Raw genomic sequence first — 21,805 nt, 5'->3', positions numbered from 1 at the left:
AATCAATGTCTAAGTTTAAATCCATATAATACTGGACTATGTTACAAATCTATATAATACTAGACTATGTTAAGTCACATCATATACATGTATCACACCAGGTTTGATTAGCCCCGTGGATTAATTATATGCATCACACATGACTATCTATATTGAGATGGACTAAGCTAGTCTACGGGCTAGGCCTACCCTGGTCTATTGACTAGGCCTAGCTAGTAGGCTCTGGGTTGATCTGTAGGTTTGGCTTGGCCTGTTGGCTTGACAATTAACATCATATTTATTATATTTGTTTATTCATCAAATCATAAGTCAAAATTATTAAGTATACTAGAGTGATAATTATTATTGAAAGTAAACTTAATTATGTACAAGTGCATATCTCAACTTTTACTAAAGTCCAAGACATAAGCTCTTAAGAAGTTTTCAAGAGTTTCTAAGAGTTTGCATTGTTCTTTCAATTTGACCATCAGTTTTGGAGTGAAAAGTTGTACTAAATTTTAACTGTATACCCAAAGATTTTTACGAATTTTTCCAAAACTTAGAAGTGAATCTTAGACTTCTATCCGAGATAATGCTAACTAGCACACCATGGTATCGAATAATCTTCTTAATATATAAGATTGTTAATTTATCTAATGAATACTTCTTTTTAACAAGAAGTAAGTGAGCATATTTAGTAAGTCAATTCATTACTATCCAAATTCCATTATCATTTTGTAGTCTTAAGTAGTTATATCATAAAATTCATAGTACCCACTCTGATGGGGATATAAACAGGAATAACCTTTGTATAGGAACAAATACTAGAAGACCAAAATACGCAGCGGAATAAAATGGAAACACAATCAAACAGAACACCAAGATATACGTGGAAAACCCCTTCAATGTGAAGGGTAAAAACCACGGGGCAAACTAGAGATAATCCACTATGAGAATAATGAATATACAAATCTCAATCTCTTGCCCAAAACCCAAGCAACAACCACAAGAGAATAACTGGGATACAAGGATCACGTTACTGCCCACAATATCTAAAACCTCCCAAGTAATCACAGCAAGAGCCTATTGTAGATTTGATCTAACCTGAGATGAGAACACTGCTAGATGATTGTGAACAGTCTCTCTGCGTTGTCCTTGTCTTCTTCCCTTTCTTTCTCTTCCTCTTCTGCCTTGTTCTCCTTCTTCTCTTTGGAATCTCGTCGCTGCAAAGATCTGCCTCGTTGCTGCCTTTTTATAGCTTTAATCTGCCTCTAAAACGCAGCCACCACACCCCCTAATCTTAATTAGGGTTAGGTTAAAAGGGGGTGTGAGCTGTGGGCTGATAAAGCCCACATGGGCTGAATATGGGCCATCAGCCCAACAACCTCCCCCTTCAGCCCATAAGGGAGGCTGTCTCATGACTCCTCAATGTGAAGCCATACCGACCAACTGTCGGCATATCTCCTGTCTTTCTTTTGTTAAGGTCTTCGTCAACATGTCTGCTCCGTTGTCATCTGTATGAATTTTCTGAAGCTGCAACTGCTTCTCTTCAAATACATTTCGAATCCAGTGGTATCTGACATCTATATGCTTTGACTTGGAATGAAACATTGGATTCTTACACAAATGGATGACACTCTGGCTATCACAATGCATCACATAATTTTCCTGTTTCAGCCCCAATTCTTGTAAGAATTCTTTCATCCATAACATTTCTTTGCATACCTCTGTAGCAGCAATATATTCTGCTTCTGTGGTGGAGAGAGCAATACACCTTTGTAACCTGGATTGTCATGACACAGCTCCCCCTGCAAAAGTAAGTACATAACCTGAAGTAGACTTCCTCGTATCTATATCTCTTGCCATATCTGCATCTGTGTAACCTGTTAACGCAGGTGGTCCACCTCCAAAGCTTAAACAAACCTTAGAGCTCCATCTGAGATATCTAAAAATCCACTTCACTGCTGCCCAGTGCTCTTTGCCTGGATTTGCAAGAAATCTGCTAGTAACACCCACTGCATATGCGATGTCCGGCCTCGTACATACCATTGCATACATTAAACTTCCAACTGCTGAAGCATAAGGAACCTTTTGCATTTTCTCCTTCTCCTCATCACTTGACGGACTCTGTTCTGAGCACAACTTGAAGTGACCTGCAAGAGGAGAACCAACTGGCTTAGCATTGCTCATACTAAATCTTTCCAATACCTTCTCGATGTATTTCTCCTGTGACAACCAAATCTTCTTGTTTTTCCTGTCACGAGAAATCTGCATGCCTAGTATTTGCTTTGCTGGCCCCATGTCCTTCATTGCAAAAGACTCACTCAGTTCATTCTTCAACCTGTCAATTTTAGACATATCTTTTCCAAGAATAAGTATGTCATCAACATAAAGTAAGAGAATAATAAAATTCTCACCAAACCATTTGATGTACACACAATGATCTGAAGCCGTTCTTTTGTATCCATTTTCTGTCATAAATGAATCAAACTTTCTGTACCACTGTCTTGGAGCTTGCTTTAGCCCATACAAGCTCTTCTTCAACTTGCAGACAAAATTATCTTTACCTTTGACTTTGAAGCCTTCTGGTTGCTCCATATAAATTTCCTCCTCCAAATCACCATGAAGGAAAGCTGTCTTCACATCTAACTGCTCAACCTCCAAGTCCTGGCTAGCAGCAATACCAAGAGCAACACGAATAGAAGACATTTTAACAACAGGAGAAAATATCTCTTCAAAGTCAATACCTTTCTTTTGACCAAAGCCTTTCACAACCAATCTAGCTTTGTACTTTGGTTGAGAACAATATTCTTGAGTCTTCAACCTAAAAACCCACTTGTTCTTCAAGGCCTTCATTCCATTTGGTAGCAGCACCAAATCATAAGTGTGGTTCTTCTGAAGAGCATCCATCTCTTCCTGCATAGCAACTAACCACTTCTCTTTCTGCTCACTCTCAACTGCTTCCTGGTAACTCTCTGGTTCACCTGCATCAGTAAGCATCACATACTCATCTGTAGAGTATCTTCTGGAAGGTTGACGTTGTCTAGAAGATCTTCTCAATTGAGGTACTGCGGGAACTTGCTCTCCTACTTCTTCTTGCTCAACATGTCCTGCAGGTAAATCAATATCAGGCTCTACACTATTTTCCTGCACATCTCCCCCATCACCCTGATATACTGGAGGAATAACTGGGTCACAATCTGCTAATCCTTCTACAGAAGTCTTGGCTGGTGCCTTCTTCTTCAAATCCTCAAAGGTTTGATCCTCAAAGAAGACCACATCTCTACTCCTGAACACCTTCTGCTTTTCTGGATCCCAAAGCCTGTAACCAAACTGATCATGTGAGTAACCAAGAAAAATACATTCTTTAGACTTACCATCTAGCTTGGACCTCTCATTATCTGGAACATGTGCAAATGCACGACAACCAAACACTCTCAAATGCCTGTAGGAAACATCTTTCCCTGACCATACATGCTCTGCAACATCACCATCTAGGGCTGTACATGGTGATAAGTTGATCACATCAACTGCAGTCCTCAAAGCCTCATCCCAAAACCTTTTGGGTAGCTTGGCCTGTGAAAGCATACATCTGATCTTTTCCATGATGGTGCGGTTCATCCTCTCTGCAATTGCATTATGCTGAGGTGTACCAGGAACTGTCATCTCATGGTGGATCTCATGCGACCTGCAATAGTCATTAAACAATCCCATATACTCACCACCATTATCTGATCTTATGCATTTCAATTTCCTTTCTGTCTCCCTTTCAACCCTGGCATGAAACTCTTTGAAGACATTAATAACCTGATCTTTGGTCTTCAAAGCATAAGCCCAAACTTTCCTGGAAAAATCATCTATAAAAGTGACAAAATAAAGTGCACCACTTATACCAAGAACATCAACAGATCCACCAGGAGTTTTTGTCCTCAAAGGACCACATACATCTGTATAAACACGATCTAAGGCATGCATTTTTCTAGACAAAGCAGCACTAGCAAATGAAACTCTATGTTGTTTACCAGCCAAACAATCAATACAAGGGTTCAGATGTATACCTCTGAGATCTGGTAATACCTCTATCTTGGAAAGAGCTTGCGGCCCCTTCTCGCTCATGTGTCACAATCGCCTATGCCACAACTCCATACTGAAGTCTTTCTCTGTAGCATTTAACTGCTCACCATAAGCTTTAGCCTGCAACCTGTACAAAGTATGACATTTCTTTCCATTAGCTATAACAAGAGAACCCTTACTGAGCTTCCATTGCCCTCTGTGAAATCTGCTTTCATACTCTTCATCATCTAGTCTTCCAACTGAAATTAAATTTAGCCTCAAGTCAACCACATGCCTCACATCCTTAAGTACCAACTTACAGCCAAGGTTGGTCTTTAAATGGATATCACCCATGCCAATGATGTCTGCTGTGCCATAGTTGCCCATCTTGACAACACCAAAGTTTCCAGACCTGTATGTAGCAAAAAACTCCCTCCGTGGTGTAGCATGATAAGAAGCACCTGTGTCAATCACCCACTCAAGATCCTGACACACACAAGAAAAAATATCATCAGAAGGAGACAAAATCAAATAATCACCACCCTGCACTGTAACTGTAGTATTATCCTTTGACTCTGTAGACTCCGCTTCTTTTCCCTTTTTCTTGTTCTTCTTAGGTTGCTTACATTGGTTCTTGTAATGTCCTTTCTCACCACAGTTATAGCAAACAATATCTTTTCTTGATCTTGACTTGCTCCTACCCATACGTGAACTGCTTCTAGACTTTGACCTTCCTCTGTTCTCTGAGATAAGTGCCTGTGAATCATTCTGAGATGTTGCCGAACTCTTTCTTCTCAACTCCTCATTCAACAAACTGCTTGTTACTTGACTCATAGTGACAATACCATCTGGCGCAGAATTACTAAGGGAAACCACTAGTGTCTCCCAACTTTCTGGTAATGAACTGAGAAGTAACAATGCCTGCAACTCATCATCAAGAGACATTCTCATAGAGGATAACTGGTTAGTAATACTCTGCATTTCATTCAAATGCTCAGCAATAGAAGCACCCTCTCTATATTTTAGGTTCACAAGTTTTCTGATCAAAAAAGCTTTGTTGCCAGCTGTTTTTTTTTCATAGAGACTTTCTAATTTTTTCCAAAGAGAATATACAGAAATTTCAGTAGAAACATGGTGAAATACACTATCATCAAGCCACTGTCTAATAAATCCAATTGTTTTTCGATCTAACCTCTTCCACTCATCATCTATCATAGTTGTAGGTTTTGCACTATCCCCTTGCAAAGGTCCATACAAATCTTTGCAATACAAGAGATCTTTCATTCTTGGTTTCCATATCATCCAATTATTTCCATTCAAACTAATCATGCGAGAAATATTACTGGCCTCCATGTTCAAATACAAAAATTAAATCACCAAAACCCCGCTCTGATACCAGTTGATAGGGATATAAACAGGAATAACCTTTGTATAGGAACAAATACTAGAAGACCAAAATACGCAGCGGAATAAAATGGAAACACAATCAAACAGAACACCAAGATATACGTGGAAAACCCCTTCAATGTGAAGGGTAAAAACCACGGGGCAAACTAGAGATAATCCACTATGAGAATAATGAATATACAAATCTCAATCTCTTGCTCAAAACCCAAGCAACAACCACAAGAGAATAACTGGGATACAAGGATTACGTTACTGCCCACAATATCTAAAACCTCCCAAGTAATCACAGCAAGAGCCTATTGTAGATTTGATCTAACCTGAGATGAGAACACTGCTAGATGATTGTGAACAGTCTCTCTGCGTTGTCCTTGTCTTCTTCCCTTTCTTTCTCTTCCTCTTCTGCCTTGTTCTCCTTCTTCTCTTTGGAATCTCGTCGCTGCAAAGATCTGCCTCGTTGCTGCCTTTTTATAGCTTTAATCTGCCTCTAAAACGCAGCCACCACACCCCCCTAATCTTAATTAGGGTTAGGTTAAAAGGGGGTGTGAGCTGTGGGCTGATAAAGCCCACATGGGCTGAATATGGGCCATCAGCCCAACACACTCCCACTTCTATTTAGGAATTAAAATTCTTTGCAATCTTCATACAGGTACTTGATGTTCTACCTTCACTTATTAGCACATTAGATATTTAGAAACAAATTCTGTTGTATCTCTCTTCGTACCATGCCACATATAGTTTTGGCATAAATCCTAATACATCTTAGTAGTCTTGTGATGAATATTAATCCTTAATCTATGAGCCTCCTCCAATAATTATATCTTTACTTGATGACTTTCGGGAACACAAAGTCGATCGTGAAATGTAATAAAATCATCTTTAGCTTTGAGGAATTCGGGTCTAGATCCTTGAGCTTTCTCTTTAGCTATCATCTAAATATATATATCTTCCTTCAAACTTTCTTTAATCTTTCCTACCAAATATAATTGTGTTATCAACTTATCATATAATTCATTTGAATATTCATATATTTCAATTAGAAAGTCCGTTACTTTATTAATTTTACCAATAAATGTTCGAAGTGCTAAATCGAGCTCCAATGGTAAAGAAATTGGATAATGAATTGCAATAAGCAAAAGATCAAAAGTGATCGGTGCTTCACTATTGGACCCTAAAAAAAATAAGAATAGATAATTAAGGCATCAATAAGTAGGAGCTTATAGTAACTAAGTTCTCATTAGATGCTATTTATGTAAAAAGATTGATCATATTTCTATCTCATGCCTCATGGGACAACATGTATGCTTTTCTTATCAACAACCAGGGCACATGTCAAAGGACTATTCACAAAAGCAATATCAACGTAGAGCTCTACACCAAATATCTGAATAGTAATTGCCAAGACTTAGAGAGGGAGGTCAAGCGGGGGTCTATACACTAATCTATCAAGATGCGAAGCCTCAGGATCTATCATTAAGGGTATAATCATACTCTATGGTATGGCTAATTGGGGCACTGTTTGGGCACGATAGTGAGACTTCTTGGGGCACTGTTTGGGCTTTTTATTGGGCCCAACATAGTTCTTACATGGGCTTAGCTGGCTCCTAATTGGGTTGGCTTAAATCCAAGCCCAATTACGTGCTAACTACGAAATCCTAAGACATTTGCTAAGCAAAACAAGTCCCTATGTCTATTCTTCCAGCGAGCTTCTAGCGAACTCCTGGATTTCACGACGATCTTCTTGGCGAGTTCCGACGAGCTTCTCTAGCAAGCTCCGAGACTTCTCGGCTGGTTTCTCCAGAACTTCTAACGAACGTCCGGACTTCCGATGAACTCTCGAACTCCCAACATAATCACGTCCTTGACTCCGGGACTTCATTTTGCTTCATGCCTTGTTATCGTAGTTAATCCTGCACATGTAAAAACACATTTCGATCTAGACAATTAATACTAAGCATTAATCAAGTTGTCCGGCATGTCATTGGTCCATCGATGCTTCATCCAATTCTTCGGCGCATCGTCCTCTCTTGCGGTCTATTGCCCAATCGGTCAGTTGACTCCGCAACTCGAATATCCTTTGTGCAATATCTTCTCTTCTTGGCCCGATGCCTGAATCTATGACCCGAAGCCTTTTGTCGATATGTCGATCGATCCACCGGCCCGATGTCCAATCTTCTGACATATTCCTCCGGCACAAAATGGTTCTTCCTGCTTTAATTATCTCATCTTGATCGAAGCATCCTACGTCACTCAAAACACAGATTAAAACATTAACACATATCAATTGATTTCATCATCAAAATACGAGATTCAACAAAGATCAATTATAAATTCAACCTGCGTATCTGGTGGCAATCCAAGTAAATCATCAGAAAAAAACATCTAGAAAATCTCATACAATAGGGATATTTTTTAATACTGACTTCTTATATTCTTCTTCATAAATGAAGGCTAAGTACCCCTAACATCCTTTTAGTAATAATCGGATATCACTCAAGGCTAAAATAATAAAAGGAAGCCTTTCTTAAATCCCAATAAACTAAAAGGGTGGTTGATCTAATAGTAAGAAAGTAATAGTTTTTTAGAAACAATTGACACATGCATGGTATGCTAGTATCAAAATCTTGAAACTTTAGAAAAATAAGATCTACTAGCAAATCATGACTTTCAATAGTATAATACAATTTCTAAATATTTGATCAGATTTTTCAACTAATTATCACGGACAAACTTCTAAACAAGATGTTTGATATAATGCTTATGTATATCCGTGTCTTTTGGTATGTTCATACTTTGCACAGCATGTAGAGGGATGGCTGAAGGCTTAATAGTCTTATTTTAGTTGGGTTGGTAGCCGCTTTAGGCTTATAAATAAAGATTATGTCATGTGGACACTTGTGAGAGATTTTCGATCAATATGGACCATTTTGACCCTTTGTTGTGTAACTGTTCAGAGCTTGTAAAGTCTGTTTGTAATTTGCATTGTCTATGAAGTGTTTTCGGAAATGTTTGCTTATGGATCCCGAGTGAGGCGTTTTCTCTAACCCGTTTTCTCTTTTGTGAGTCCAAAGGGACCATGAGAGGCTTCGAGGAGGCTGACCTTTGTAGACGGACACACAAGGGTACCGCACGACTTAAGCAAAACCAGCTAAGTCCATGATAGATGGTATCAGAGCGGGATAAGTACTCATAAAAACACTTGGCATGCAAACGTGGGGGATCTAGCGGGGCTGCGTTGAGGGTAGTCAGCACACGCGCGACCGTTTGGGGGAAAAACGGGCATGGAGATATAGGGAAAAGGAGTCGCTCGGAGGAGTTGGCATCTGAAATTAGCATTCAGAGGAATGGTCAACCCTTCGCGTAAGAGGCACCCGCCTGGGTCGGTGGTGGCACCGCCCAAGGCTCAGTCTCCAAGCTCTGGTTGGGCGGTGCAGCCGCCTGAGCTCGTTCTCCGAGCTCTGGCTAGGCGGTGCAACCGCCCCAGTCAGACTGTGGCACCGCCTGAGCTCGGTCTCCGAGCTCTGGCTGGTCAGTGCAACCGCCCCAGTCAAGCGGTGGCACCGCTTGAGCTCGGTCTCTAAGCTCTGGCAGGAGGTGCAACCGCCCCTGACAGGAGGTGGCACCGCCCAGAGGCTCAGTCTTCGAGCTCTGCCAGGCGGTGCAACCGTCAGACCCCGGAATTCCGGGAGATGATAGTTTTGAGCTCAAAATTCAAATTGGGTTGGGGCCTATAAATACCCCACCCTTTCAGCAATGAAAGGGTAACCCAAAGGCACCGAAAGCTTGATCTTACTCTGTGATTTTAGAGCTCAAAAGTATTGTAAAGTCTAGAAGTTCTTCTCCCTTTTTTCTTCCAAGTTTTGATCTTTCAAGAGAGGAGAGAAAAGTTTGTAAGGGTTGTCTCCTAAGCCCGTCAAAAGGAGTGAAACTGTAAAAGGGTGGTTGGCTTTCGCCTATTGAAGGAAGGCCTCTAGTGAACGTCGGTAACCTCGTCGGTGGAGAAAGCCAAAAGTGGATGTAGGTTAAGATTGACCGAACCACTCTAAATCTTTGTTTGCATTTTACTTTGAGCATATTATTTTTACTGCAAACCTCCTCAATAGCTTACTGTCTTCTGCGCATTTACGATCGTGTTTCAAAGTTCAGTATTTTCTGAATCGGCGTTTAGACGTAAATCAGTTTTATCGTACGAACATCATATTTCAGTTTGTGCTTACATTCTCATTTCCATCATAACTACAAACTGCCTTCATAGATTCGCTTTAACTGCATCTCGCTTGATCACAAGTTAAAGTGATTTACGAATCGACTTTTCTATCGAAATCGCTTTTATCGTACGAACGCAGTTTTAATCGTCGAAAGTTTTACGCTACACTAATTCACCCCCACCCCCCCCCTCTTAGTGCTCCTGATCCTAACAAGGCCTACTTCCTTGGTATATACTAAAGAACTCTTATTTCTTTTCAAAATGAATTGAATAAAAAAAAACTACTTTTAGAAATAAAGTTTCGATTTGAAATTTTTGATTGATAAAACTCGTATCGAAATTTGTTTAACTAAAAATATGAGTAAGGGTAGTAAGTAATAATAAGGAAAGTAAGAAGAGGATGTAAACCGATTTATAATAGTTCAGTCGTCTTGACCTACGTCTACTCCCGATTCCTCTTACCTTAAGGTCATTTTGCACATTTTCAACATGCAAAGATAAACTACCCTTGAGGTCTTTTACAAATGACCTCACACCAACTTAGTATAATATCTAAACTCAATGAGGAAGAGACTCAACACTTTTCAAGAGAATTTACAATACTTTTATGCTCAAGAATTTCTACTCCATTAAGAAAGCATGATTTCCACCCTATGGAGCTCCATCTCATTCCTCTTGATGCTTAAAATAACCTCTAATAGCATTAAGGACTCCATGCATATTATTCGAAGCGTTAATAAGTGTTGGGGTATGAGGTGCATTCTACGGTGTCGAAAACGTTGGCACATAATTAGTGACAAGTGTATGTGATGACTGAAATTACTCTATGATGCATGGAACTTTCAAGTTTCTGTTTACTTGAATACCTCTCCAAGTGCGTATGCCAATAGTATTGCGACCACGAGCACCTAACGCGATAACAACAATGTTCTCTTGAATCGACTTTATTACTTCTATAATAGATCAACGACAATCATTAGTCAAAATCAATCAAGTGACTCAAATATCTACAAACCTTAGACAATACTATGATACCATAAAAAGATGTCATATCCTATTTTTTAAAAAATATTATAATATCTTTCCACAAGTACAACCAGAGTTAAATAAATAAATATCACTTTGTTCACAACTCGTAAACATTTATTATACTTCATTTATTAAAAATATTTATTGAATAATATAGTGATGTTAACTCTAAGAAACATCCAAGTAGCTCTACCTAGTGATAAAGGAAAGTATACTCTTTATTATAATTCGGTCTAGTGCTAGTGGGAAGCTACTTTGAAAATAAAAAATAAAAAAAAATTACGCTAAGCTGGAACCCTTATAAGTTAATTGAAAATGAATACTTGATTAAAAATCAATCATCCCATAGGTATATATCGAATACCTGAATGAGTACTCCCCTGACAATAGATGAAGAGGCTTTATCCTACGAGATGAGTTTGTGTTATCCTAACAACGAATGAAGACAAACCCATATTACACTTCCAATAACGGATGGAGTGGTATCCCTTACCCGCCAAAGTATGAACACTTTCCTCTCAATAGCGGATGTAGGAACCGTCCAATCGCCATATTTAACAGCCTACTAATCCTCAAAGGGAATCGCCCTACCTTCCCTCGGTAAGAAAATAACATATCTCATATTGGTCATGTTTATATCGAGATAAAATAACATATTAAAATATTTCTTTCAAATATTATTAATGTTAAATAATATCAATTAGCCCTCAAATGACTTAAACCATAATTTAATCAGTCCAATTGAACTTGATTTAACTAGAACCTAACGGAACCAATCTCTAATCCTCATTCAACTGGTATTAAACCACTATAAACTGGTACAATTTAAACTATATTATGTTCAATTTAGGTTAAATAAACTTTGAATAAGTTAAATCAATTCATAATTATCCCGAATCAATCTAGACTAATCAAATTTGATTTAGTTCAATCAATATCTATGCTCAAATCCAATAATTACATATTACTATACTCGGTTGGGCTAACATATATACTAGTCATGTGCATTGTACATGACTATGCATGCACAACACTAGGTTGAGTCAGCTCATATCCTAGTCATGTGTGTCACACATGATTACCCATGTTGAGTTGGGCTACGTTAGCCTATGAACTACAGTTTAGACCAATGGGATGTGCTTGTTGGCTGGGCCTCTTGGCTTATGAGCTATTTCAACTCAAATGTTATCCAATCTCATTAATTTTGAATTATGACAATATATATTTGTTAATAATAATATATTAAAACGTAAAAATAAATTAAAAGATAAATTATAATAATAATATAATAATAATAATATATTTAAAAAAATATAATATAATAAAATTAATATTTTTAATTTAAATATAAAAATAAATATTATATGAATAATTTTAACATAATCTAATCAAACAATAAAATTTAAAATCTTAAAAGGGATTTAAGAATATCTTTAAAACTTCAGATAACATATTTTACTCTGATAAAATTTTTAATATTTAAAAATTAAAAAAAATTAAATAAATTTTTAATTTAAAAAATTAAAATAAAAATATTATTTTTGAAGATAGATAAAGAAATCTATCTCTCTTGGTGTGGAAGGCTTGAAGATGAGCTCTCTTTTTAAGGAAAATTCTTTTAATTTAATATTTATTTAATATTATATTTATTTAACATTTTAACAAATATAATTTTATTTTATTTGGAATATTTATAATTAGTTCCTAAATTATAATGGTAAATAAGGAAAAAAAATTAATATTTTTAAATTATAATGACAAGTATGGAAAGAAAAATTAATTAGATTTGATTACAGACTCTCTGTCACCCGTGAAACAATCAAACCCCACACAGTTGCGTCCAGCGAGAGGGCTGAGCACGCCGACAAAACTGCACCCTATCGGTGTCCTTGATCTTATCCAATCTGAGTACTACGCGATATAAGACACTGGCGAATCCCGATACAGCGAAGCTCGCAGCAGCGACCGAGGAGGAGTCGGAGCGGGGATGGGCGGTGCCGCGGGTCGACCTCCTCTTACCGGCCTTTTGCCGCTGACACTGTTGCTGCTGCTGCCGGCATTGCCGATGGAGTCTGCCCACGAATCGCACCTGCGCAGGCGCCCCGCAATCTTCAACTTCGGCGACTCCAACTCCGACACTGGGGGCCTCGCCGCCGGCCTCGGCTTATTCCTCGCGCAGCAGGAGGGTCGCGCCTTCTTCCACCGCCCCTCCGGCCGCCTCTGCGACGGTCGCCTCGTCATCGATTTCCTGTGTGAGTGACCCCCACCTCCCTCTGCCGTCTTCCGCTACCTTTTCGGCTCAATCAACGAGCAAGGAGATTGAATCGAATTGGTGCGCGTTGCCAGGCGAGAGCTTGAAGTCCAGCTATCTGAGCCCGTACATGGAATCGCTGGGGTCGGACTTCAGGAACGGAGCCAACTTTGCGGTGATCGGCTCCTGTACGCGGCCACCCAACGTGCCCTTCTCCTTGGCCGTCCAAGTGCAGCAGTTCCTCCGTTTCAAGTTGCGATCTTTGGAGCTCGTTGCTCAAGGTTCCATCTTCTTCGTCAACCTGCGTTCGTGATCCAATTGTGTAACGATGCGTGTACTCATTAGCCATCGGTGAATGTCACAGGTGCAAAGGGCCTCACTGATGCAGAGGGATTCCAGAATGCGTTGTATGCTATCGACATAGGGCAGAACGATCTGGCAGCAGCCTTCTCTGCAAATTTAACCTATGCTAAGGTTATCCGCAAAATTCCATCCGTCATCCATGAGATAAAGAAAGCTATCAAGGCAAGTCTTGGGTATCGCAAATCTTTGAAGCACTATAAATCTGATTCTTTGTGGTATGTGCTGCACTAGTTTCTCAACAACAATTCCTAAGATCGATTCGCATTTTAACTTTGGTTAGGATGCACTAATTTTCATAAAGGAATTGTTCATGTCCATGTCAAGTGCATTGACTTATGTTCACCTTTATCTTTGCCAGTTCCTGAACATAGATTTGAACAAAAATGTTTGGTTGATGCTACATTTCATGTCCATAGTCTGTTCTTGTGGATTTACTCATGTGGGTAATGACAGCTATGTTTCCTCATGTCCATTGAGACAGTGCAATCTTCATGTTCTTGAATGCAGAATTTGTATGATAATGGAGGAAAAAACTTTTGGGTACACAACACTGGCCCCTTAGGATGTTTACCTCAAAAGCTTGCTCTGCCACACAAAAATAACAGCAGTCTTGATCCATATGGATGTCTGATTCCCTTCAACAATGCTGCCAAGGAATTCAATGCCCAATTGAGTGCACTTTGTGATGAACTGAATTCAAAGTTGAAGAATGCCACCATTGTTTATACTGATATCTATTCTATCAAATATGACCTCATTGCTAATTTCACCAAATACGGTAAGCGATCTATCGTCATAGTTCATATTTCTTTCAAAATTTCAACAGTATCAAATATGAGAATTGGAAGATAAGAGACGAATATTAAAGATGATAACATGAGAGGAAGTAAATTGGAATTTTTCTTGTAAATTCTAAAGCTTATCTATCTTTTGATGCACTTGATGGTATACAAGAACAGATGATCTTACCATGTTAATCTTGATATGACAGTATAAATTCCTCTTATTGACAAGTTCTGCGACTTTGCATTGCCTCTCTTTTGCAGGCTTTGAGACTGCATTGATGGCATGTTGCGGCTATGGTGGACCTCCATACAACTTCAATCAGACAATGGAGTGTGGTTCTTTCGGCTCCCAAGTTTGCCCTCTTGGTTCCAAGTATATTAGTTGGGATGGAGTTCATTACACAGAGGCTGCCAATGCCATAGTGGCTTCCAAAATACTCACAACAAAGTATTCAAAACCCAATCTTGCCTTTGATTACTTCTGCACTGCTTGATTTTGTATGCTTTAGATTTACTTGTTAAGCTTGAGTGGATCGCTAGTAGTTCAAATTTATGTTGCCAGGAACAACAATTACTATAGCCTACGTTCCTCGAGGGAAAGAAACCAAATCAAAATAGATGACATTTCCTTGCATCTTTGCTGTCTAGAGAGTTGAGGTTGTAGTTCACTCTCATTGTTTATCATCAAAAAGAACCATTTTTGGTTGCTCATCTGGCACAAAAACTGTATCTTTAATGAATGACATGCACTCACTATTGTTTCAAACATTACATGGTTCATCTTGAAAGTTATACTTAATGGTGCATTTCAAATCCTGTGCATCACAATTTTCTACTATTTAATTGTCTGTAAACAGTCAAGGATCACCTTTTTCTTCCCAACCGCACCATCAATTCCTGGGAGTACTAAATTATCATGCACGCCTTATGAGGTTTGCTGCAGTTTTAACAAAAAGCTGGAAGAATAGGAAATCCACTCGATTTGTTCTTGGAGACACATGATGATGCACTGATCCTATCTATATAAGATAATATTGAATTTGTATTCTTCTGGTTTTATACTATGTTTCCCTTGTATTTTTCTTGATAGTTCTTAGCTCTAAGATTATCCTGTTGTGAACTTATGTTGTTCATTTGTTCCCCAAGTCTCCTTACAAATCACATCCTTAGAACCACGTACTAGTGTGATGAAATCATAAAAGAATGTAACTTATCGAACTCACGTTGCCAAAAGAACCAGACACCGAAATCTACTGCCAGAAGCCAATGAACAAAGGACAAAGTATCAGGTAAAAGAAAGGGACATGAAGTCTTACTGATTTCAAATTCCTTTGGAAAGCAAAAGTTGCTCCTCATTCTTCCTTCCAACATGTCCCTGAAGATGGAGTGAAACAGGAAAGATATGTCAAAGGTGTTGCTGCAGAACCAACGGCAAATGCATCTGTCGTGTATTTACCTCCTACTAGTAGTGTTTTATAGTCTCGTATATGCAAACAGGTTAAAAAGTTGTTATCCAAAAGAGTAGGTGCATTATGCAATCACTAACTGACGGCAAGAACTTTTGGATATAACAATAACAACACCAACAAGCCAGCAGTGCCCCAACCATTTGGGATCAACTTATACATCTTTTACCATCATTCAGCAGATGCAAAATAATATTCTTCATCAAACTAAGTTATTTAGATCTGTATTCTTTACTTAATAGTTTCTAGTAAAATCTTCATAGATCTTTAATCTCCTCACATCAATAACATTTGTGTAACATCACTTTAAGTATCCTTAGCACATATCTATATCATCTTGAGTAATTATTCCTCTTTCTATGGAAACACCCAATTTGATGTTGTATGAACAAAGAAATGGGACTGAAAGTGCAATGAATGACAGACCAGGCATTGGAGTCTCAGATTATAAATTGATTCAAGCTAGCCAAAGAAAATGATTAAGATGTTCTTAAAGGTATATCTGATGTATGGGGGATAAAAAACATAGGGTCACAGGAATTACTTCAAATTTCCAGTGGCACCAACACTATTTGAAAAAATAACCCTCCCAAAAATCAGAGATACAAGGACTAAGCACCAAACGTGCTTTTACAGCAAACTAATCGAACAAGACAGCATGAGGCCAATAAGACAGAGCGCAGCTAGTTCAAAATTGGTCACTGATTTATTACATATATTATCAGGGAAATCATTTGGAACCAGCCAACTTATGACCTGTCATCTTTTCTGCCTCATAGAGCATGTGATTGATAAGGCCCCTAGCAGCGCTGCGAAGTTATTGTCATTCACAATGTTAAGTGATGAATCAAAGTCCTGAACATAAAAGAGAAGAACAGCCAAAAGCTCGTGTAGCTAGCTTACTCATCCTTCAGCTTCTGTATTTTTTCAGGATCAGTTTCGTGCATGTGTTTCCTAAATTGCTGCCTCACCATTCCAACAACAGCCTCAGTGTTGTGTCGCTGCAAGAAAGCATCAGGTAATCTGAAACCCTCGATATAGCTAACTTCGGTACAACAACATCAAAAACTTCAAACAATCTGAGGATCAGCATATACACAACATTTACGGAAGGCCTTTCAAACAAAATGCACTAATAATTTGACACCCTGATAGTCCCATGATGGAAATGGGATTGGAAATAAGGCATGATTGTACATAGAGCTAGATCAGTCTAACTCATCCACTTGGCATAACATTTTCCGTCATGTGGTTTACACCTATCAAGTTGATAGGTCAATTACCATCAGATTGGATCATGATAGATGATGTCTGTGCAATAATTTATGTCAAAGCAAAACTTAATATTAGATATGATGACGGGTCAACTAGGAAAAGACTACTCATAACATAACATAGAGCCGCAACTAGGTTGACCTCACATACTACAGTATGATTTTGAGCTATGTATTGGCATGCATCTTGATGAGCATGACAAGCCTTAAATTGGGAAGAAGTTGTGACATCTTGATAAATTCCACTTTGAATGTAGAAAAAGGGATTGTGTTGGCTAATAGGCTAGATGGATCTAAAATCATTTACTTGGATTAAGTGTTTTGGGGCCATGCAATTTTAAGCATATCAAGTTGACATCAGTGGTATTATCAATCAGATTATGATGATTAGTATCAAACATACTTAATACTAGACACTAGGACTTGCTTCTTGACGTCAGAGTATTTAGGATCTGGAAAGTGATGGAAAAAACCACCTAAAAGCACAGATGCTACAAATCTAAAGTTGTGCAACACATATCAGAACACCTAATGGACATGCCAGACACATATCTCTCAATGCAGAGTGCAAAGCACTATAACCAAACATGAGATCATTAATGTGAAGCACCATAATAAAACCTATTATAGCAGGTCTCCTTGACTCGAAATACATAGTACCTGGGAAGTGGTGAAATAAACCAATCTAGGAAGAATAGATGTGACAAATCTAAAGCCGTGACCATGTTGGACATATATCAGAACTCACAATGGCCATGCTAGATAACTGTCCTACAGCCTTGTGAACTAATAATACATATATGTATGCATATATAAGCACTCTATTCATGCTCTGTTAATGCTGTGTCATTTCCTAAACTCGATGTGTCCGCTGGGTTGCATCATGTTGTGTCCAAGTCCAAGCTTCCCATGAACCAACAACATAACTTTTCCTGTAAGTGTGGCCCAGGATGCTGTCATCCATAGTGACACTCTCTCTTACCATATCAAGATGCACTAAACTTACGCTAGCTAAGTGGAGATGTTAGTTGGCAATTTTCTATCTTAAGCGAATAAAAAGATCAATATCACTAGGCAGTACAAGTAGACCTTAATAACTGAAAAAGTTCAACATGCCATGGCACTTTGAAAATGGGTTGTCTTGCCATATGACCCATCCAGCCACAAATTCTAACTGCATTTCCACTTCCCGTGTCATCTTCATAATATATTATCATTTAATCCCTCCATACTTCAGCAATATCCCAGAACTTCCTTAGATTTGTTTTCTTGTATGTAGCCCAAATTAACTAAAGCACTGGAATATCAAAATTTTTGTATCTCAAGTTAAGAGATAATCAATTAAAATCGAGGAATAGGGCACTCTTCACGCCAAAAAATTATGCTACACTGCTTTCATTGTTTCGTTAAACCCAATAGAAAATAAACTAATAATTTTTTTAACAATCAAGAACACAGTAGGCAACCACACAAGCATAAAATAGATAAATTGTTATAGGAGAGGTATATAGGTGATGCAGATGGGATTCAGGCATATACAATAACAGAAAATCCTGCCACTACAAGACCTGATGGGGTTCAATAAGTTATAAAATTATAGCATGCCATAAGCATCTGATCCGACAAGAAAGAATGGACGCAAGATTTACCTAGATGGGTGGATTAAGACAGACATCAGAACACAGAATCAAGCATATAAAACAGTAACAAAGTTCTTGGTCACAAAAACACTATAAGAGGGTTAACACACACCTGATGGCCAATATATTTCGCCCTCCGCAGGCATTCTCGATACAACTAAAATCAATCGGAAGAACAAATTTTAAGGAATCGAAGAATGTAGCGAACCGTGCAAACGAGAAGTACAGTAGTGTCATTACCCTGATCACGTTGTCAGCAAGCTCGGGAGGCAGTGCAGTCTGAATCGACGGCATCGCCTTTTCTCTGGAGCCTTGCAATCACACACTAAGAGAGATCAACAGACAGTCGGCTGAAATCAAACAGACTCCGAGCAAGAGGCGAGCGAAACCCTAATCTACGCAAATGACCCATTGTACAACTGAACCTCTACGATTTGATCGTAAAACCCTAAATTTGATCTGCTTTGGCGAAAACAAGACGGGATTGACTTGCCTTGAATGGTTTGGTGCGCAGTCGGCCAGCAAGCGCGAAGCGGCGGCGAGCGAGCGACCGAGCGAGAGAGAGAGAGAGGCGAAGGCGGTTTTGATGTTGGTCGAGTCGGGCGGGTCCTACTTCATGGGTTATATGGGCTATAGCCCATGATCTAAACCGTGCATGGACCAATAAAATATAAATATAAATGCTTGATTAAATATAATTCCCTGAGTATTTTCTGAAGATTATTCTGAGAATTAGACTCAAATGAACCAAAGGAGATAACAATATCGGTTCAAAAACAAAAGATGTCAGTTCATCTTAACAACATACACGTGATAAGTTCAACGCAATGCAGTTTTTACTGTATGTTGTCTCTTCCATTCTCGAACATTGTGTGGGCAACAAGAGAGTCTTCACAGCATTGACTCATGGCCACATGGTCAACACATCTGAAGAGCATTCAATAATTGAATTTGACTGAGCTGTCATCACATCTCGATCGCTCATGGTAGCTCGAACAAGGCGTTCTCAGCAACCCAAGACCGGGTTCTCCTGCAGCGACTGTGGCTGCCCCTCCTGCAAGCAGGACATGGGAGGAATGGTGAGCGTTTGCATGATCCCGTACGCGTTCCAGCAGAATGGGTCGTCCACCAGCACCCCCTCGTAGGGCAGGAGCTCCACCTCGGACAAGGTGATGTTGGTGCAGGCGACGGCGTCGCTGCAGGCGAAGTGTATCGGCGGGCTCCGCACGTCGTACGTCCCCTTGATGTTGGCGTAGGCGACGTCGGTCACCCACACCGCGGACGTCTGGTTCAGGCACTGCTTCGTCAGGCAGTAGTACTGGTCGATGATGATGCAGTTCCTCACGTTCTCCATGTAGATGTTGTCGAAGCTGATGCCGGACACCGATCCCGTCCCCCCCTGCCATGTCTTGATCCGCACCCCATTGTCCGAGTTCTTAATCCTCGCGTTCCTCACCGTAATGTTCGACACGCATGCCTGGGAATTGTGCACGCCGAGGCTCCCGATGCTGCGTCACACCTGCGTTAGATTCAGCGATCACGAAATCATAAGAGTTACTCCGGTTGCAGAAAGCTTTGAACCTGATGCCATGGCTTGGCCCGCAAGTAACATTGGCTATGTCGACGTTGGAACAGCCCGGACCGATGGAGATGCAGTCGTCGCCTACGGGAATCATGAAACAGTAGGATTAGTGCTTCTGGAAGAGAAGGGGGCGGGGTTGGGACGGGGCGAGTGGAGTCGAGACCATTGCTTATCACGGAATTGTAGATGGCGACGGACTTGGTGTTCTCGATATGGATGCCGTCGGTGTTGGGACTCAGAGCAGGGGACCTGATGGAGAGGTCCTCGATGTGTACCCCTTCGCAGCCGTCGAACTTGACATGGAACTGAGGGCTGTTCTCGACGCGCAGGCCTCTCACGGTCAGATTGTAGCTCATGAAGAACCGGATTAACTGGAGAAAACAGGAGGAAGATGAGATGAGACAAGCTGAATAGAAGAACATGTCTCAAGTTTCTGAATCGAGTGCTTACCGCAGGACTGTCGCAAGGTCCGGGCAATGTGCTTCCTTTGGGTCCCTGAAATGGAATTAGATCCACAGATTTAGCTCATTTCCTTTGAATACACTAAGATAGATTGTGGACGACGTACTCGGTGAGGTTTGCAGGGGAGATTCCACCATTCCTCGCCGTTCCCTTCGATGATTCCTTCTCCCTTCAGAGTCATGCCGTCGACTCTATAGAAGACTAGCCACTGCTTCTTGCTGTCCGATGCCGGCCAGCAGTCGGGTCCGTCTGGGGGCATCAGCACTCCATCAATCTACACAGCAGAGCACTGCTATAAGAACCGATCCCATCTAAGAAGAAGAACGACAGAGGCCGAGGTGAGTTCCTCTGAGCTCACTTGGAGAACGAAGCCAGGCTTGCATGGGCCCGAGAAAATGGTGGAGGTGATCATGAACACACCATCCGATGGCACCAGGAGCACACTAGACTCCGCCGCACACGCGGCCTTCCATGCAGCCCGGAAGGCTTGGGTGTCGTCGCTGGATCCGTCCCCAAGTGCTCCGAACGATCTCACGTCGAAGACACATGGTTCTGAGCTCGAATTATCGCCGCCGTCGTTGCTACTGCCTGGTGGTTCGGCAGGGGCGGTCTCTGGTGGCACAGAGATCTGGTTCCCCCCATGGTCCTTGTGACTGTTCTTGTGCTTGTGGTAATGTGACCTTCCATCAGAGTTCGGAAGGCCTAGAAGAAGAACTGCGACTGTGATCGACATGGACAATGATAGATGACCAATTGCCATAGAGATGAAAGAAGGGGAGATGAGAGAGAAGGCTACTTTAGTTTGAGCTGAACGAGAGGAAGAAGAAGGGGAAGAGGATTGCAGTTGGCGTCCATTGATCGAATCAGTTAGAGGTGGAGTGTGTTACTTATGATGGGAGGTGCACATGAAGCGCCAAGGCTGCTTCACATAAGACACTGCCATGTGGTGTTCTCTTATTTATCATGGCATCATTGTCTGGTACTCTTTTACTTTCCTCACATGAATCTAAACACATTCTCTCTCTCTCTCTCTCTCTCTCTCTGTGATCCTTTGTTTGGCTTCCAACGAAGCAAACAAAAGCAAGGTCGGCAAGTGTTAGTAAAGGAGATGAGAACGATGCCTTAACATACAGGCAAAGGGTCCTGCTTGGTGGATCTATGAACTGTTCTGAACATTTGTGGAGAATGATGAGAAGATTCTAGAGCTTTGTAGCCCTTCTTCTCTTCTTCCCAGCAGCCACTGAACAGAAATTTTATGGAGCTGAGAGAGAAATCGTTGCAGGGATGAGAAGTTCAACACACACTTGAGA

At 40.3% G+C, this 21,805-nt stretch overlaps 3 protein-coding genes across 7 annotated transcripts; 1 reads left to right on the top strand and 2 right to left on the bottom strand.

Moving 5' to 3' along the window:
• Window positions 1-12,542: 12,542 nt before the first annotated feature.
• LOC103993704 (GDSL esterase/lipase At1g09390) lies at window positions 12,543-14,863 on the top strand. Its single transcript, XM_009413871.3, has 5 exons — window positions 12,543-12,924; window positions 13,019-13,204; window positions 13,288-13,448; window positions 13,794-14,064; window positions 14,333-14,863. The coding sequence occupies exons 1-5, from the start codon at window positions 12,660-12,662 to the stop codon at window positions 14,563-14,565; spliced, it is 1,116 nt and encodes a 371-aa protein (XP_009412146.2). The 5' UTR covers window positions 12,543-12,659; the 3' UTR covers window positions 14,566-14,863.
• Window positions 14,864-15,969: 1,106 nt separating this feature from the next.
• LOC135582099 (uncharacterized) lies at window positions 15,970-19,081 on the bottom strand. 5 transcript variants are annotated; one of them, XM_065120007.1, is made up of 5 exons: window positions 18,945-19,081; window positions 18,692-18,755; window positions 18,564-18,608; window positions 16,441-16,538; window positions 15,970-16,346 (listed from the first exon to the last, which is right to left on the bottom strand). In XM_065120007.1, exons 2-5 carry the CDS (start codon window positions 18,743-18,745, stop codon window positions 16,268-16,270), a joined length of 276 nt encoding a protein of 91 aa, XP_064976079.1. In that variant the 5' UTR covers window positions 18,746-18,755; window positions 18,945-19,081; the 3' UTR covers window positions 15,970-16,267. The 5 variants fall into 5 exon arrangements, with proteins under 5 accessions (XP_064976079.1, XP_064976078.1, XP_064976082.1 ...); XM_065120006.1 differs by having other exon boundaries at window positions 18,692-18,762; window positions 18,945-19,056; XM_065120010.1 differs by having other exon boundaries at window positions 18,692-18,846; window positions 18,945-19,048.
• Window positions 19,082-19,262: 181 nt separating this feature from the next.
• Window positions 19,263-21,391, bottom strand: LOC103993706 (polygalacturonase At1g48100). The gene is made up of 6 exons (XM_009413877.3): window positions 20,854-21,391; window positions 20,602-20,769; window positions 20,484-20,528; window positions 20,197-20,404; window positions 20,033-20,114; window positions 19,263-19,959 (listed from the first exon to the last, which is right to left on the bottom strand). The coding sequence occupies exons 1-6, from the start codon at window positions 21,253-21,255 to the stop codon at window positions 19,458-19,460; spliced, it is 1,407 nt and encodes a 468-aa protein (XP_009412152.2). The 5' UTR covers window positions 21,256-21,391; the 3' UTR covers window positions 19,263-19,457.
• Window positions 21,392-21,805: the final 414 nt, after the last annotated feature.

The sequence above is a fragment of the Musa acuminata genome, chromosome BXJ2-8 (assembly GCF_036884655.1).
Source record: "Musa acuminata AAA Group cultivar baxijiao chromosome BXJ2-8, Cavendish_Baxijiao_AAA, whole genome shotgun sequence".
NCBI classification, from domain to species: domain Eukaryota; kingdom Viridiplantae; phylum Streptophyta; class Magnoliopsida; order Zingiberales; family Musaceae; genus Musa; species Musa acuminata.
The sequence above is the reverse complement of the archived record's forward strand: the minus strand, read 5'-3'. Positions and strand labels throughout refer to the sequence as shown.